General features: G+C 38.0%; 5 protein-coding genes across 5 annotated transcripts; 1 reads left to right on the top strand and 4 right to left on the bottom strand.

Annotated features, from left to right (window-relative positions):
* Positions 1 to 145: 145 nt before the first annotated feature.
* Positions 146 to 637, bottom strand: EV154DRAFT_566752 (uncharacterized protein; the record flags this gene model as incomplete). Its single annotated transcript, XM_051605976.1, has 1 exon — positions 146 to 637. The coding sequence occupies one exon, from the start codon at positions 635 to 637 to the stop codon at positions 146 to 148; it is 492 nt and encodes a 163-aa protein (XP_051454480.1).
* Positions 638 to 3,608: 2,971 nt separating this feature from the next.
* Positions 3,609 to 5,171, bottom strand: EV154DRAFT_566749 (uncharacterized protein; the record flags this gene model as incomplete). Its single annotated transcript, XM_051605975.1, has 1 exon — positions 3,609 to 5,171. The coding sequence occupies one exon, from the start codon at positions 5,169 to 5,171 to the stop codon at positions 3,609 to 3,611; it is 1,563 nt and encodes a 520-aa protein (XP_051454479.1).
* Positions 5,172 to 5,438: 267 nt separating this feature from the next.
* Positions 5,439 to 7,417, top strand: EV154DRAFT_518844 (uncharacterized protein). The gene is made up of 2 exons (XM_051602675.1): positions 5,439 to 7,136; positions 7,256 to 7,417. Exons 1-2 carry the CDS (start codon positions 5,553 to 5,555, stop codon positions 7,262 to 7,264), a joined length of 1,593 nt encoding a protein of 530 aa, XP_051454478.1. The 5' UTR covers positions 5,439 to 5,552; the 3' UTR covers positions 7,265 to 7,417.
* Positions 7,418 to 11,926: 4,509 nt separating this feature from the next.
* Positions 11,927 to 12,457, bottom strand: EV154DRAFT_566747 (uncharacterized protein; the record flags this gene model as incomplete). Its single annotated transcript, XM_051605974.1, has 1 exon — positions 11,927 to 12,457. One exon carries the CDS (start codon positions 12,455 to 12,457, stop codon positions 11,927 to 11,929), a length of 531 nt encoding a protein of 176 aa, XP_051454477.1.
* A 68-nt stretch (positions 12,458 to 12,525) lies between these two features.
* On the bottom strand, positions 12,526 to 13,884 carry EV154DRAFT_566746 (uncharacterized protein; the record flags this gene model as incomplete). The annotated part of the gene is made up of 1 exon (XM_051605973.1): positions 12,526 to 13,884. The coding sequence occupies one exon, from the start codon at positions 13,882 to 13,884 to the stop codon at positions 12,526 to 12,528; it is 1,359 nt and encodes a 452-aa protein (XP_051454476.1).
* Between the last annotated feature and the right edge of the window lie 3,907 nt (positions 13,885 to 17,791).

Here is a 17,791-nt window from a genome sequence, read left to right as displayed (position 1 = left end):
TATAAAGAAACAACAGAGGCAGAAAAAAAGAGAAAGAAAGGGAAAGGAAAAAGGGAAAAGGAAAAAGGAAAAAAAACGGAAAAACCACAGAGGGAAAAAAAGTAACAATAGAATTTGACAGTTTATACTCATGACGGAGTCAAAGTTAATCCTTGATAGGGTTATGTAGGGGTGACGTCCAAGTGTCATTCTTAGCAAGCTTTTTGGTTAGGCGAGAAAAAAGGGTAGGAACATTGGCAGTGCATTCCTTCAGGGTTAAAAAGCGGGAGTATAAGTAGGCATCTCGTTGAGTTTTGGTAGTGGGTTTGACATTGTGGCGATGGAGATAGCTGAGAAGAGGTTTTACGATTTCTTGTAACCAGGCGCGTTCCAGCATTTTAAGTTCATGATCCGAACGACATTCCCTTACAATAATGAGCTCTAATTCTTCCTTGACACTCACCATGGTGGACACCGTGTTATCACTGGGGAGGTTGTATGGGGATGTGTCGTTGTTTCTAGCTTTTTTCGACTTACTTTTGATTTGCTTGGCTACCCCACGAATCTGGATTTCAGGTCTAGGCGGGTTATGGGAATTTGTAGATGATACCTTATCTCTAACTACATCATCATCGGAAAGAGGGTAATTGTACACCATTTGTTTCTTTTAGGTGGGTAGTGTGAGATAGTTGAGGATAAATAAAATGGGAAAGGTGTTGGCGATGGGACGTTTATATACAGATGGGTGAAAAATTAAATTTTCTTTATCTTAATTGAATCTCGTCAAAAGATGGTCCCAATTGGCGGAGAGTTGATAGTGTAATTTCAGGCGGTTTCCGTGGACGCGACGCAGTTTAGTGTCCGTAGGTTCCATATTTTTTGCGAGGTAAGTGCCTTTACCCAAAATCTGATGAATAATGAAGGGTCCGTCCCATCGAGTCTCGATCTTTCCGGACCAGGAAGTGGAGAGGTAGTCCTTATAAATGTAGACTTGATCGCCTAACAAAAGCCCGGGCTTGAACTCTTTCCCTCGGTTTAGTAAGGTCTTATCAATAGGTTTGATTTGATTGGCTTGGGATATCTCAATGCATTTTTGTGCTGATCGTCTTACTTGGTGTAAGAGCGCTATATGATTGTTTAGTCGGTTGTTCATTTGGAGACCGACGTCTGTAGTCCCAGGATCGAGATTGGATGGTTGGATATCGAAGGGGGTGGAAGGATCATACCCATACATCATGAAGAAAGGTGATTGTTTGATGGTTGCTTGTTTAATGGAATGGTAGGCGAATATGGTTGGCTCTAAGTATTGTTCCCAATCCTTCTTTTCAGCGGTGGTCCTTCTCTGTAATACTTGGTCTACGATTCTGTTGAATCTTTCGACCATTCCTTGTGCTTGACTATTATATGGGTTGATGGTTTTGTGAATAATTTTGAATTGATGACATACTGCTTTGATGGTATCAGATATCATGGGCTTGCCATTGTCAGTGTGACAGTACTTGATTACAGAGTGTCGACAGATGACTGAATTTAAGAATTTGGCGACGTCGGCAGAGGTCTGGGTGGTGAGAGCTTGGCATTCGACATACTTGGTTAAATAACAAATAGCAACGATGATGTATTTATATCCGGAGCGGGATGTGGCTACGTGTTTGACGTCTATTCCGACCCTTTCGAATGGCTTAGCTGACACATCAATCTTGATAGGATGTAGTTTCTCGTTTAGGAATTTTCCTCCTTGTGTCTGGCAATATTCACATTGACGGGTGTAATTCATGATATCTTTGGCCATGGTGTCCCAGTAGTAGTATAGGCTAATTTTGTAGAGGGTATTGCTATAGGCAAAATGTCCTCCCATGGGGTGGTGATGGTAGATGATGAATGCATCCAAAGATTCTTTGAGTTTTAACACTTTCTTTAGTGAATGATTATTGTTAGGGTTGAAGCGGTATAAGATTCCTTCTCGAATGACGAATTTATCAGCATTACGAGTGAGATAATTTCTTTGTTGTTTAGTAACCCCTGGGGGATACTGTAAAGTAGTTAGATAGTTGGCGATGAGTATTATTAAAGTTGTGTCCATATTTGTAGTAATTATAAGTGTTTGAGTTGGGTTGGGTTTATTACAATAATTGCACTTCACAGGAGGTAAACAGAATGTCAATGAAATTTGATTGGATTTTAAATTGTTTTTGATTTATTAAGATTTTTAAAGAGAAACTGATATTCATGATAGTTTGATTTTTTTTGATGTGATTATATTCTATAGATTTTTTGTATTGTTTTTGGTTTCAGATGATTAAGTGGGGTTCTTGATGTAGTCAATGAAAGCTTTTAAAGACATTCAGTATTATTGGTCTAGATGAGTTTTGATTACTACACGCCATTAGTAAAGTAACAGCATTTAATGACTTCATGCTTTTTGGTCGTGGTTACTTCTTTATAATTTATTCACCAGTTCTTGATAGGGCATCGGCTGCTTCGTTAATTCGGCCGGGTCGGTACACTATGGTATAGTTATAATCTGATAGATCTTCGATCCACCTTGCTATGATCCCGGAAGGTTTATTGGTTTTCAGTAAAATATTTAAACATGCATGATCTGAAATGATCGTGACGAGAAACTCCGAAGATAGGACATACGGGCGGAATAGTTTCAGTCCCCAAACAATTGCGGCCATTTCCAATTTTGATATGCCGTAATTTTTCTCTCCTGCTGATGTGGACCTACTTGCGTAAAATATAGGGTGTTCATGACCTTCTTCGTCTAGCTGCGTTAGAATTGCAGATAATCCCACAATGGATGAATCCGTTACAATTACAAATGGCTTTGCGAAGTCGGCGATTCGTAATACTGGTGCTTCGGTTAATTTTGTTTTTAGTGTTTGAAAGGCCTCGTCGGCTTCAGGAGTCCAAGTGAACTTTGTGGCGGCATCCTTCTTCGTTAGTTCGTGTAGAGGTCGAGCGTGCTTAGCAAACGCTAATATGAATCGGCGGTAGTATGAAGCTAATCCAATAAATGAGCGTACTTCTTTGGCTGATTTGGGTGTTGGGAATGTAGCAACGTTCTCTGTCAAAGCTGGATTGGTCTGTACGCCTTCCCCTGAGATAACAAATCCCAAGAAGGTGATTTTCTTCGCAAAGAATTTGCACTTCGTAGGGTTGAGTTTGAATCCTCCAAGTTCCGTACAAGCGAACATTTTTTCAATGGCTACTAGATGTTCCTCTGGTGAATCACCAGTATAGGTGGTGACATCGTCTAAATAGACGCATACTGTCTTTCCTACGAGACTGTGAAAGGCCAGATTCACTAGACTGTTGAATCTACTGGGTGCATTGAGGAGACCTTGGGCAAGTGTGCAGAATTCATAGCTCCCGAATTTGCAAGTGAAATTTGTAAAGTGGCGATCGCTTTCTCTGAGGTTCATGTTGTGAAATCCACTTCTCATATCTATTTGGCTAAAAAGTTTGGAAGATCCCAAAACGTCGATCAAATCGTCAATTCTTGGTAAGTTGTGGCAGGCTGCAGCTCTAACAGTTGCATCATTGAGTTTACGAAAGTCCACAGTTACTCGATAAGTGCCATCCTTTTTCTTTACCATTACAATATTGCTTGACCAGTCGGAATATTAGCTTTTCCTGATGATACCAAGTCGTAGGAATTTGTCGATTTCTTTTTGTAGATATTCGGATTCCAGTGGTGATAGTCGGTAAGGTTTAGCACGATACGGGACAGCATCGGGTTTCAGTTTAATATCATACTCCATTAAATCAGAATGGCCAATTGAATCGTTATGCCAGTCGAAGATATGTTTGTATTTGTTCAATAAGATTAGGAATCGAGTCTTGATTGATTCTGGTGTGTCAGTGATGTCTATAAGTGACTGCAGATCTATATCTAGTTCGTTCAATGATGTCTCTTTATCTTCTGAGTTAATGCTGCATGATAGTAATTGGTGTATGGTAGTTGTGTCGTCGCAATTCATAGTGTAGAATTCGCAGCTTTCATCATCTTTATAAAGTGGGAATGCGTTCACCTCCCCCAAAAATAAATCATGGTCCACCATGATATCATCATCGGTATCATTATGTATTTGTAGCAGTAATTTCTCCTCATTATCAATAATTTTGATTTTGATTTGACTGTCTTGGTTTCGGTTGAGGTTTACTTGATAATTAGCAAAGAAAGTCATACGGTATCGATAATCTTCAATGTTATCGAATTGTGAGTAGGGTGAGAGCGGTATGGAAAGTATGCTCCTCGGTTCGATGTTGACGTCTTCCTGTGAATCCATATGTATCGCGTAACGAAACTCTTCTTCGTTATCATGTGTTACAATGTTGATTTGAGGGCTGTCTCGTGTGATTGACAATAGCTGTGTTACATTTAGATCTTCGTCCTCACTACTTGAGATATCATCATTTTCAATAAAATCTTCTTCTGTGGAAGATTCTTCAGAAGAGGTATCGGTATCATCGAAGTAAACATTTGAGGTCGGTTTCGCTTGACCTGTTATCATATTTGGATCAGAGTATTCGGAGGTGTACATGGTAGGTACGGAAGAAATAATTAAAGGTGCTTCGTCTTGTGCACTTCTTCTGTAATAAGCAATGGGAACTTCAGCTTTCTGTGTCTTATAACTTACAGCTACAAGCTTTTTCTCCATGTTGATTCTAGCCTTTGCTCTATTCAGCCAACTGGTACCAATAATTAGATGTGAGGGACAAATGGGTAAAACTTCCACCGTTCCTGGAATAATGGCTAACCCACCGATATTGAGTGGAACATCATAAATTAGTCCAAGAGCAGGTTGCTTAACTCCATTTCCCATAGTAAATACGCTATCCGAAGGGGCATCAATTGCTAAGTTTAATTTAGTAGCTAAACTTGCGGCCATACATGTCCTCGCGGCACCGGTATCTAGTATTGCCGAGATTAATGTATTATTGATGTAGACATTTACATAGACTGCTGTTGTATCAACATCACCATCTTCCAGTAAAGTAAGATCCATAGTACGACGTTTCTTATTTGGTTCGTGAGTTTGACTGGTGGTTCCTAGATACGGATCTATCTTTCCATGTGTCAGTGTAGATTTCTTTCCTTTGATTCTGTCGTATTTCCTCCAATAAATATCGTATAGAATGACCTTCAATGTGGTTAAATTATAATATTCGAGTGGTACTCTCATATTACCAGTATAATCTTGTTACAGATTATATATTGGGAAATTATATTATTATTGGTTGTTTTTGATTCTCATTAATCTGTTACTGAAGTGTCAGCTAATGAGAATTTTTCACTTAATAATTTGGGCCAATCAATATAAGAAAGTATTGATTGACTTAAGACCATGTAATTCTAATTGCCATGTTTCAGAAGATAGAAACAAGCCACTGCCTATTCCTTACCAGATTCAATCTCCCAGATGTTTGATATAAAAAGCGTCCTCCCTTTTGCGATGACTTTCTCTCCATAACTTTAATAAAGGATTAATAGAGACTCATTTCTTATTACTTCTTTTTATTCTGTTTTATCTATTTTTAATATCTCAAACATCACATTTTTTTAAATGAATTCTCCTGTTAATACCAACCAACCCGCTGCTGCTTTCCAAGGTGCCCCTGCTCTCATGGTTACTTACTCATCTTCCTCTGAGTCTGAGTCCTCTGGTTCTGAAGCTGGCTCTGGTCAAGAATCTTCTTCTGGTTCTGGTTCTGATGTCGTTTACCATGATGGTAACGATTCCGACAGTATGGATGTTGATAACGAGGGTACGCCCGCTACTCTTCATTCGGGTCAAGGTGAAGATGCGTCTTCTGTAAGTCCAGTCGTAGACTCTGTTGAAGGGTCGGATTACGCTGGCCAAATCAAGGCTTTGCAAACCCAAATTGACGGGGATGCTGCTAAGATAATCCAACTCACTGCCGTCGGCGACGAGTTGTTGCATAACAAGGGTGGTAATTTCGCTGAGTTGCCAGCATTATTGAATGCTAACCTTGCTATGATGGACTATTTGAATAAAAGGGTCAGTGGTGCTCGTGAGTCGTTGGTGTCCTTGAAGAAACAAGAAGCCAGTTTACTTGAAGTAACAAGTCGTACGAACAAGCTATCAATCAAGGGTTCGAAGAAGAAGGAATTGGATCATACCGCTGTCAAGGCTAAGGATCTCCCGGTATTCAACGTTCGACCTATGAAGGCCCGCAAGATGAATGGTGAGGATGATGTTAATGACGAACATATGTTGTGCAACTTCGTTTTGGCTTTCGAGAGAGCTTATAAGAACGTAAATGTCAACGTTAATAAACATTGGTATCCCCACTTGGAAGGCTGTCTGGAAAAGCGTCTGTCCTCTCGCTTCTGGTTCGACAAAGTAATCAAGCCTGAGTACAAAGCTGATGAAAAGCTCCACTGGTTGTCCGCTGTCAAGATGATGCAAGACCGGTTTGTTATCTCGTCCGATAAAGGGATCCAAAAGGATAATGAGGTTCTGTTTGAAAACGGGGCTATTGGTCCAAAGGATACTCTAGTGGAATTTATCTTCAAGTACAGCGTCTTGGAGATCAATGGTAACATCTCTACGAAGGACAACTACCTGTTCACGGCGTGTTTCATCTGGAACTTGAAGAACGAAAAACTCAAGGCGAAGGTGATGGATGCAATGTCCGAGTATATGAACAGTACCCAGCAAGGTGTAAGTATCCATGCTGCAACAACCGACGAGGCCTTTTGCGAATTCTATGCCGACTTTGGGAATGTAACCAAGGCAATTTACCGCAAACTGACAATTCTTGAACAATGCCTGGAAGAAGAACGAGAAAAGATTCCTTCTTTTGCTGGTGCTGGTTCCTCGTCTGGTTCAAGCCATGAAAGGTCCAAGAAGAGAAAGACGAACAACTCTTCCGGTGCTCGTGTCAGCCCACCTTGGTCTTCTTCTGCTCCTGCTCCTGCTTCTTCTTCTTCGTCGGTTGGATCTGTAAAAGATCATAATATCAACTATGACTTGGTTCGTTTGGATGAAATCTACAAGCCTTCCCACCATTTGAACGCCGATGAAAGAAATTTTCTTTTCAAGATGAAGAAATGTTTGAACTGCAGAGTGGCTCCTTTCTCTCCTGCTCACTTGGAGACTTGTCCTGCAAGAAAGCACTACAAGGTAAATAGTAATACAATGATTGATAACAATGACGACTTAGCTTTGTCTGATGTTAACGTTTTATCTAATCATATTAACAATAACGATGAATCTAATTCTAACTCCTCTAATTCTTCTAGAAGCACTAAAGTTGAACGCTACGATGATGATGATGAAGTGAATTTTGGTGATGATGAAGACGAATTCCAAGCTGTTTATAGAAGCCTGGACGACTTTATTTGCACTGATAATGATGAAGTTAATTTTTCTTATAATAAAAATATCTTTGCCATAAAAATTAACAATGATAGAAATGTATTTATTAATAAGGGAAAAAGTTTAAAGGGCTCGGATGATTTATTTAATTCCGAAAGTGTGGCTTACTCACCCATCACCCCTATTATAATTAATTCTGTAAAAACTTACTGTACCCTTGACACAGGTGCCCAAGTTTCTATTATTGATAAGCAGTTTGCTATTGATCATAAAATTCAATTTCATGCAGTAGACGGACATTTATGTTTGTACGATGGTACTAGAATACCCCGTGAACAGTCTGTGTTACCTTTAAGTATTGATTACGATGGCGTAGAACACGTTGTTTTACATAAGTTCGATGTTATCGACAGTAAAGCAATGCCTTCTCCTCATAACCAAATCTTAGTCGGAACAGATCTTATGCCTAAATTGTCGATCCATTTAGTTAATGTTGCACATAAATATAAGGACACAACAAAGTCAGTTGATGATTCAATCTCTGATGTGGCGTATACACCCAACGTTACTCCTTATGGTAGTGAAGAGGAACAATTAGCGTTTCACACTAGTTTAGAACCTTATATCGAGGCTAACAAGAAACTTGATCCTAATTCATTTTGTAATTTGCCTGAGAGCGTTTTACATTTACCAACCCCTGACGATTATTCGGTCAACATACGTCAGTATCCTATCGCCTATAAATTGCGCCCATTGGTAATGGAAGTAATCAACGATTGGGTACGAGATGGTATTGTAGTTAGAGCTACTCCATCTGCGTGGAACCTTCCTATTACGGTTACTATTAAAAAGAACCATGAGTCTGGTACAGTCTCTTCGGATCTGAGTAGTTTGAAGAAAGAAGATGTCAGAGTTGTTCTTGATACAAGAATGCTGAATAAAGCACTTCCCACTATCAATGAAACCCAACCCTTGATCAATGATATATTTTCCACTGCCATGGATGGCTGTGTTGTATTCAGTACAATTGATTTAAAGTCTGCATTTTCACAGTTTCGGGTAAACTATGACGATCAGGTTAAAACAAGTTTTACCGGTCCTGATAACCTTAAATACATGCATGCTGGTAGCCCTTTCGGCGTCAGTACGATTAGTCAACTGTTTAGTTCAGTAATTCTTTCGTTATTTAAGGATGTTCAGTATATAAGATCGTTCGTTGATGACATTTGTGTAATGTCTCGTTCAATCGAAGCACACTTTCATCATGTTAAACATGTACTTACAGTCTTAACGACAGCTAACCTGCGTGTTAACTTTCGTAAGTCTCATTTTGCTAAAGCAGAGGTTTATCTTCTTGGTTTTTCTATTTCAGAAAGAGGTCGTCGTATCGATACTCGAAAGCTGACCAACCTTGATACTTATCCTCGACCAACTACGTCCAAACAATGTCAGTCATTTTTAGGGTTTGTCAATTATTTTAGACAACATGTTCCTAATGCTGCAATGTTAATGGCACCCCTTGACTTTCTTCGTTCTCACGATCAAAAGAATAAAGGAAGACCTTTTCAATGGACTGCATTACACGATATGCACTTTCGTACTCTGAAAGAAATATTAGTTTCAGATGTGGTGCTGAGTCACCCGAATTTAGATCACCCATTCTGTATTGCTACAGATGCTTCCGATTATGGCATTGGCTGTTGTTTATATCAAGAATATAAAACCACCACTGCTGATGGTAATGAAAAAACTATCATAAAACATATTGGATTCTTTTCTCGTAAGCTGTCTGGGTCAGAACAACGTTATTCTTGTACGATGCGTGAACTTTTAAGTTGTATCTTTGCATTAAAGCAATTCCATAAATTTGTATGGGGTACACACTTCACCTTATTTAGTGATCACAAAGCTCTTTCATACCTTCACACTCAAAAGCATTCTAATTCCATGATGATTAAATGGTTGGATACCATATTGGATTATGACTTTAAAGTTGTGTACTTAAAAGGTGTTGATAATATTTTGCCTGATGCTTTATCCCGTCTCTATCCGCCAAAGGAAGACGACGGTGAAGGTTCCCTTCCTAAATCGAAACAGTTACGTATCATGTCTCGTGGTCGTAATCATGTACATTCAAACCAGATCAATCTTTCTAAGAAAAATCGTCATGTGAATAATATAAAGTTTAGCAACGGTATCAGAAAAAATGAATCAGTGGCTTGTAATTGTGCTTCGTTTCGTGAAGTTAGTTCATCGACGTCAGATAACAAGGATGAGAATCATTGTTGTGACGATCCCGTTTCCATCGAGGAACACAATAGTGTGTATGTTAATAATGTTACTACTGAGATAGACGAACATGACATAGATCACACGAATTATTCTGCTGTTAAGCAAGTATTTTACGTTCAAAGTGGGCAAAGTATCCATGCAGATTACTTAATCGCTCCTGAAGAAGAACGTCAAGATCTTTTAGATGATGCACATAATAAAGTAGGACATTATGGTGCTGAGCAAATCGTAAAACGAATTCATAGTGAAGGGATCCATTGGCCACATTTAATCGATGCTTGTATTGAATTTGTACGTAAATGTAAGGAATGCCAAAAGCATAACATACAAAAACGTGGGTATCATCCTTTGAGACCTATTTATAGTTGTCTCCCTGGTGATCATTATGCACTTGATTTAGGTGGTCCATTAAATACAACCTCAATTACTGGTAATAATTATTTTATGGTAATTTTGTGCGTAACCACTAGATTTTGCATTTTACGTGCCCTTCCTGATAAGAAAAGTTCCACTGTTCTGCGTTCGCTTGTTGAGGTGTTTTCCATAATTGGATTCCCGCTTGTGTTACAAACAGACAACGGAGCGGAGTTTAAACATTGTCTTGCGAAAGATCTCGCTGACGCCATGGGTTTTGATCATAGATTCATTACGCCACTGCATGCAAGTGCAAATGGTATCAGTGAACGTTACGTTCAATCAGTTAAAAGACTACTTGCTAAAGCAACGCGAGGTGTCGGTAATGATTGGGATTTACATTTAAATGCTGTTCAGTTAGCTTTAAATAATCGTATTTCGAAGAGATTAAACTCTACGCCCTTTTCTCTCATGTTTGCGAGAAAAATGATCGAGCCATACGGATTCCGTAAAACTCTTTCTGTATCACCTGAACAACGTAAGCCTATGTCTGAAGAGGAATTGATCAAAAGAATCGATTACATGACAGATATCGTGTTTCCTGCTATTACAGCTAAAACCATGGCCCAAATTGAAATTGAAAAAGCTAAATTTGACAATAAGCATCAATTAGTAGAATATCCTCCTGACAGTCACGTCATGATTAGAATACCTACTAAAGCTGGTCAATTAGCGCCTTCCTATACTGGTCCTTATACAGTTGTACGAAAGAACCGTGGCAACTCGTATATATTACGTGATCATACCGGAGCATTAGTGCCTCGTAATTACACATCGAGAGAACTCAAACTTATTTCACACGAAGAAGTTATTGAGTTAGATGATGAAGGTAATGAAATTAAAAGTTACGAAGTTGAAGCTATTCTTAACCATCGAGGTACTCCCACCAAGCGTGAGTATTTAGTTCGTTGGAAAAATTATGGTAGTGAGTGGGATGAATGGATTGACCAAGATCAGTTTAATGCTACGGACACTTTAAGAACATACTGGAAAAAAATCGGTATTCCTTATAAGCCCAAAAAGTCTAACGTGATCACAAATTCTCCCACGGCTTTGGATGTACTGAAAAAGAATCCACCAGGATCTATTTCTACGGTATTGGATACTCTATCTGACGATGACGTCGAGAAAAGTACTGATATTGCACCATCTACTCCTCCTTCAAGTAAAAATGGTAAACGTTCTTATCGTAAACGTGCTCACAAAGATGTTGCTTCGTTACAACATAAACGTGTGCGCCCAAGTTCCAGTGCTGTCCGTCGTTCCAAACGCGGAGTTACTAGTCCTAAATAAGCAACAACCCCAATTTTTTTGTCTTGTTGATCACTGATCGGCATGAATTTTTTTATATTTTTGAAATATTTTTTTTTTTCCTTTTTTGATCTGTTGAAGTTTATTCAGTAGTCTGTCTATATCTTTGAAGGGTAATTCTATTCTGGTAGGGGGCAATGTCGTATTTCCTCCAATAAATATCGTATAGAATGACCTTCAATGTGGTTAAATTATAATATTCGAGTGGTACTCTCATATTACCAGTATAATCTTGTTACAGATTATATATTGGGAAATTATATTATTATTGGTTGTTTTTGATTCTCATTAATCTGTTACTGAAGTGTCAGCTAATGAGAATTTTTCACTTAATAATTTGGGCCAATCAATATAAGAAAGTATTGATTGACTTAAGACCATGTAATTCTAATTGCCATGTTTCAGAAGATAGAAACAAGCCACTGCCTATTCCTTACCAGATTCAATCTCCCAGATGTTTGATATAAAAAGCGTCCTCCCTTTTGCGATGACTTTCTCTCCATAACTTTAATAAAGGATTAATAGAGACTCATTTCTTATTACTTCTTTTTATTCTGTTTTATCTATTTTTTAATATCTCAAACATCACAGATTCGACAACCCGAAATTAACTGTCGCTTTAATTGCGGTGACACACTGATGAGATCCCCTACATCAATATTGGCTTTTTGGTTGAGTACATCGCTTACAATATCATACTTCAAGGGTAAAGCTTGACGAAGTGTCCTTGTCTTCAATGTCTTGGGTAATGTCGGCTCCTTAGGCCGTACACTTTCCAATGGTTCTGAAATCATAATTGTGTCGGGATCAGGCCGTACAAATGAAGCTACGGGTTCCATTACAGTTCCTGTAGGTATGGTAGTAGGTGCTGGTAAGGCCTGGTCCTGTTGGGTACTCCGGGTGATGGTAGGTGTGAATTTGATCTTGCGACCATTAGCATCACGAGGTTTACTGTCCTTACTGACCTTGCTCGGATTATCTCTGGAGTGTATCTGAGGGATCAGTGAAGGTTGTGTAGCAGAGGAGACACTAGGTCGACGTGCAGCGTATAGTTCGGGATGGTTGTTATTTTGATTAAGTGGTTCGGCGTGATGATTAATATTGTTCATGGATTTGTGATTGGGATTCGTTGACAACTGACCATGATTAGCAGTATTGGTAGTTACAGTTGTCGAATCTAGTTTTTTGGCTGGTTTTGTGTTTCATTATCATTACGGCGAGAGACATGTTGGTTCTCATTGGAGTTGTTGGTATTATCATATGGGACCTTTTTGACCTCTTGACTAGCGTTTCCATTAGCGTTCTCCCCATAACTATTCCGTCTATAATTAGAGTTATAACTATTATAAGAGTCCTGGTTAGGATAGCTGCGACGATTTTGATAATTGTTGTTATAGTTATTATTGTTTGGGTTACTATTGTTGTTGTTGTTATTGTAGTTGTTGTTACGGGGGTAATTATAATTGGCATAATCTTTTCGATCGTTATTGTCACAACCGCCTTTTCCATAGCGAGAGTTGTCATGTTGATACGAAGGATAGTTGTTATTAGGGGTGAATTGGGCCTGAGTAACATGACCATTACTTCCTGGTACATTAGCACTACTAGCTCCCTTAGAAGAGTTTTTAAGTTCTTCCTTGATGGTACGCTTAATAATGTTGATGATATCCATTTCAGTCATAGCAGATGATCGTTCAGTTGTTTGGTTTGAGTTCAAGTTTGTTTCGATGGTTTTTAACTGTTCCATTTGATGCAGTTTCAATGACCTCAACTGGGCAGTAATTTGCTCAATCGCTGGTTCATAGTTAACTACATCGTGGGTCGCTATACTTCCGTTCGAATTTACACTCTTTGTCTCACCAAAACTTACTTTCCGATTTCTCTCATTACTCCCCATTTTCCCACTTACATTATTACTAACCTTTTGTTCCCATACCGAGGTATTACGATTGTCCACTTCAGGTAAGAAAGGATTTTCAATGAGAGAGACGCCAATTGGTTTGTTGGCATTCCACCAGCCATCAGCATGGGTGACCCAGTCGTCAAAAGTTCTTGAGCTTGATTGTATACAGAAAATACGGATATCACGTATTAACCCAGCGCGAAAACGGCTATGGATCATATTGTCATCTTCTATCTCAGCTAATTCAGCAGCTTCGTACAATCGTGATAAAAAGATTTGGGGTGATGCATTGGTTCCTTGTGCCATATCATTGAATGCGATTTCATAGCGTTGGACCAGTTCAGGAGTGATGTACTTGGATTGGAGAAGATCCATTGCATCTTCATACTTCATAGCCTCTTCACTTACATTTTGTTTCATGAGACGGGAAAGAAAAGTAGCAGCGGAGCGTCTTAATTGGGAAATAAGAATAGTTAAGCGACGAATATTGGAATTGATACCGGTTATAGAAAAGAATGTATCAAGAGTATTCTTGAAATGGCGGAAGTCCTCTCCTTCATGACCATGGAATTCAATGAGACGGGGGCGAAAGCCCTGGTAGGTAGTGTTATCATTGGTATTAGTAGAGTTCATAGTTACTTATTCGGCCAACACAGGAATCGGTATTCGGTGCTTGTAAGGTTGAGTAGTACGAGGGAGAAAAAAAGGAACCGGGTAGATTTCTTGAGATGATAGATTTGATTTGTTAAAAGAGAAAAACCCTGTTAGTGAGCACCAAATGAAATAAGAGTATACGAGTAGTATTGGCGGGATAAGGAGTATTTCTTTAAATAAAATAGAGTTTAGTAAAGAAGGTCTTTATAATTGCGAGTTGAGTGAGCACCACAGCTATTTAAACAGAAGCTGAACTGTTAGAAAATAAATGGATTTAAGTATAGCTTATATGCTTATAAATAAAAGATACAATGATAAAAGTGTAATCAAGGGATCAATCAGAATGATAATAGAGCTGAATAATATATAAAACTAATAAGTCAAAGTGTTGAAATATGAGTAAAATAATAGATGAGGATTTTTATTTAGGAGAGGTCTTATGGATGCCTATTTATAGTGATGGACGTATAATCCAGTCACTGAAATTAAAGAAATTGGGGAAATTTATACAAGAGATTGAGGTAATTGCGCCTACTAAGAGGTCACAGATCTGAGGATAAGAAAAAGATGAAAAGAAGTAGTTTTGACAGGTGCAAACCCGAAAAGGTGTATTGCACTTTAGTAGGTGTTTAAAAAGAAAGAAAAATTGGAAATGCGCTCGATTTGTCGCATAACAATGTTATAAACTTAGGAGATAATTTATCTATTTTTTAATCAGGTATTCGCAATATTCTTGCTGAAAGAAAGCAGTGGTTCGGTGCTGATTTAGAGGGGAAGGATTGGAAGGTGGATTGCAAGAATCCTTTCCCGGGCAGAAAATCTATGTGCTGTGCTAGGCATTTTTTAGCCTGTCGTCCAGATTTTCTTGCCTAAAAAACGGCGCTTCAAGAAACATTGGAGAAGGCGGGTCAAATCTTTGAACTCTACCCCAAGTACCATTGTGAATGTAATTGGATTGAGATGTATTGGGGTGGAGCTAAAAGAGAGGCTCGTCTTCATTGTGATTACACATTCAAATCACTTGAGGCCAAAATTCCCGGGTTTTTGGACAAGGCTGGAGATGTCGCCAAAATCAAACGGTATTTTCAGCGATGCATGAATTATATTGATGCCTACAGCAAGTGTGACGACGGTAGAGAGATGGCTGGTGATGTTTACAAATTTGTAGCCAAAAGTTACCTTTCACATCGAAAGGTAACTTTTGATGAAAACATTTAATAAACTTTTCATTTTTCCTTTATTTTTGACTGAGTTTAAAGAGCTTCTATTTTCGAGGATCTTGGCATGTACAAGCCTACCTTCAGACATCTCAAAAAAAAAAAAGGCACCATGTCACGATTTCGAAAATAAAAATATTGAAATGAAATTAAGGTTTGGAACATTTAAGTCCGATCGCACGTTAAGAATAAAAATTATTCTTGGCATAGCTGGGACTACGCTCGGTTCTTATAAATTTACCATCGACAAATCCGACGCATGACTTGAAGTGGCTTCTTTCGCCTATCTTCTTTGATATATGTTCCCTTTCTTCTGCCGCTGGCCAGTAAACATACTGATCTTCTTTAGCCAGAATTGCATTTATGGTTCTCTTGGTGTAATTGATCACAGTACCTTCTACTTTTAATGTTAGATCATAATAAATCTGAGCGTTTTTTTTGTCATACCAGAAACACCAAAGTAATCGGATACCTGCGTGATTGAAGCAGCATTTTCTTTACATCCCAATCGATGAAAAGTGATCAAGAAATGGAGCTCAATTTTCTCTTTCGTGAAGTTCTCGAACTCCTCATAATCACCAAACGCTCTGACTGCGTCTTTGAAGGCTTCTTTACTCATCCTTATTTTACTTTTAAAGACACTTTCTCTACCTTCGTTTAATAAATCGAGATATGTGCCAGTACGAATACGAGTACCCCAGTTTTTTTTTACGCTGTATCTTTCGGTTTGTAAAGCAAGGTAAAAAGCTGCCATTGTTTCCAGATTCTGTTTTGTCATTGCGATTATGCGACGATCTACTTCGGTCGACTTGGTTTCTCGTTCATATTTTGTAATGAAGAAAAACAGCATTTTTTTAACGTCTTCCATGAGACGTTTTTTAGTTGACAAGAGAGGCATAATAATAATAAAAGTGTTGTTGAAGTGGAAAAGACTAAAGTAATAAATTATGTCATGCTTGATAGCCTTACATCATGTAACGAAATACCAAAATGTTATTGGACGAAAAAAAAGCTGGAATTAATTTTTATTTTGCTGGAGCACTTTTTGCTCCAGCAAATGAAATCACAAAAAGAAATCGGAAAATGCTTGGCCAATAGAATTTATCTAAAATTTGCTGGAAGCTGGAACCTGGAGGCTCGATTTTATTTGAGCGTCCCTATTGCTTACTATTTTTTTTATTTTTACAGCAGAATTAAGCAGATGCATGTAAGAATTTTTCTAATAAAAAGACTGGTCCTTCATTAGCTGGAACATTTTTGGTTTATAAAATGAAAAAAAAAAATGTGAATAAATGGGAGGGGCGATGGGAGGAGGGGAAATAGCGATACCATATAATAAATCCAAAAAATATTACATAAATATAGGACATAAAAGTATCATAATTTACATGGAACTTACGTATACATAACTATATTGTAAAAAATATGGTAAAATAATGGTAATAAAAAGACATTAAAATTGACACTTTTTACCATATTTCTGAACATAAATTTATGTTCTCAAGGACATAATTTTTACAGAAAAAAGCCATATTTTTTTTTGCTGTGCAAATGTCAAAAACAGGTCACTTATATTAGCGGAGGGTTAAAACCTCATGAAAAAAAAATTTTCTCTTTACCCATTTTATTTCTTTTCCAATTGTAAAACAAGCGATAAAATAACTAATTGCACGTATAGCAGCACTATCGTAATAACTCAAGACAGGGGAAACGTCTATTTTTAACATTATTTTACAAGCAAAACTATCATTTACAATAAACTACACGACGTTTTCAATACGTTTTACCAAATAATAAACGATGATTCTATACGAGTTTAAGCAAGCAGTAAGCACGATTTTTGTACAGCTTTTCCTGGGGCAATATGAAAGCGAAAGCCGTATGTGACATGAACGCATTTTTATTCTTCAAAAAAAAAAAAAAAAAAAAAAATGTTACCAGTGGTGCTGAGAGTTGTTGCCCATGGCACACAGCAGTGTAGGTAGTTTGTAAAATGACACTTTGGTAGCTCACAGTGGTGTGGTTAGCTGGTCAGATTCAAATAGTGTGGGTAGCAGGGCCGGATTTCTTTTTTCTGCGCTCAAAAGTAAGAGTACTCTCTAGTCATGACTTTGTCAGCCAATCAGAGGCAAAACACGTGAGAATCACGTGATTTTTTTTGTTCATGAAAAAATTTCTAGGGCCAAAAAAAATTTTTTTTCGTTTTCCTGATAATCTTAATGTTTCGATGTAACGAACATCTCCTGATTTCCTTTAAAGGCCTAGTGGTGCACACGATATAAAAGTTAGTACGATGATATATGGAATTATATATTAAATGAACGCGACCAATAATATGTCGTATGTTTACGAAATGGCTCCAAGAATACTATGTATTCCACGAGCACACGACGGAGTCTGCGGCAAACACTGAGATGATGTTTGGTATGAGGACATAACTAGGCTTGTGGGATATATGATATCGTATATTACATTGCTGCATTCCAAGGTATACATGTATAATGTTTTGTCTGGTATTGCCAGTATCGTATTTCATTGCATGTAGTTTTTTATCTATTATATGAGCTATATGGCGTCTATTATTGGTCTAATACCTTGATTCTGAACAGTTTATAATAGAAATAGCTCTTTATTATTGGTCTTTAGGGATGATAATGGGGTCTTAATTA

This window comes from Mucor mucedo, assembly GCF_025094135.1.
Source record: "Mucor mucedo strain NRRL 3635 chromosome Unknown EV154scaffold_92, whole genome shotgun sequence".
NCBI lineage: Eukaryota > Fungi > Mucoromycota > Mucoromycetes > Mucorales > Mucoraceae > Mucor > Mucor mucedo.
This window is presented reverse-complemented; position numbering and strand designations above follow the sequence as displayed.

What these genes read in the sequence shown, in the direction of transcription:
- EV154DRAFT_518844 (XM_051602675.1), top strand. Translation starts at nt 5,553, where the DNA reads ATGAATTCTCCTGTTAATACCAACCAACCCGCTGCTGCTTTCCAAGGT.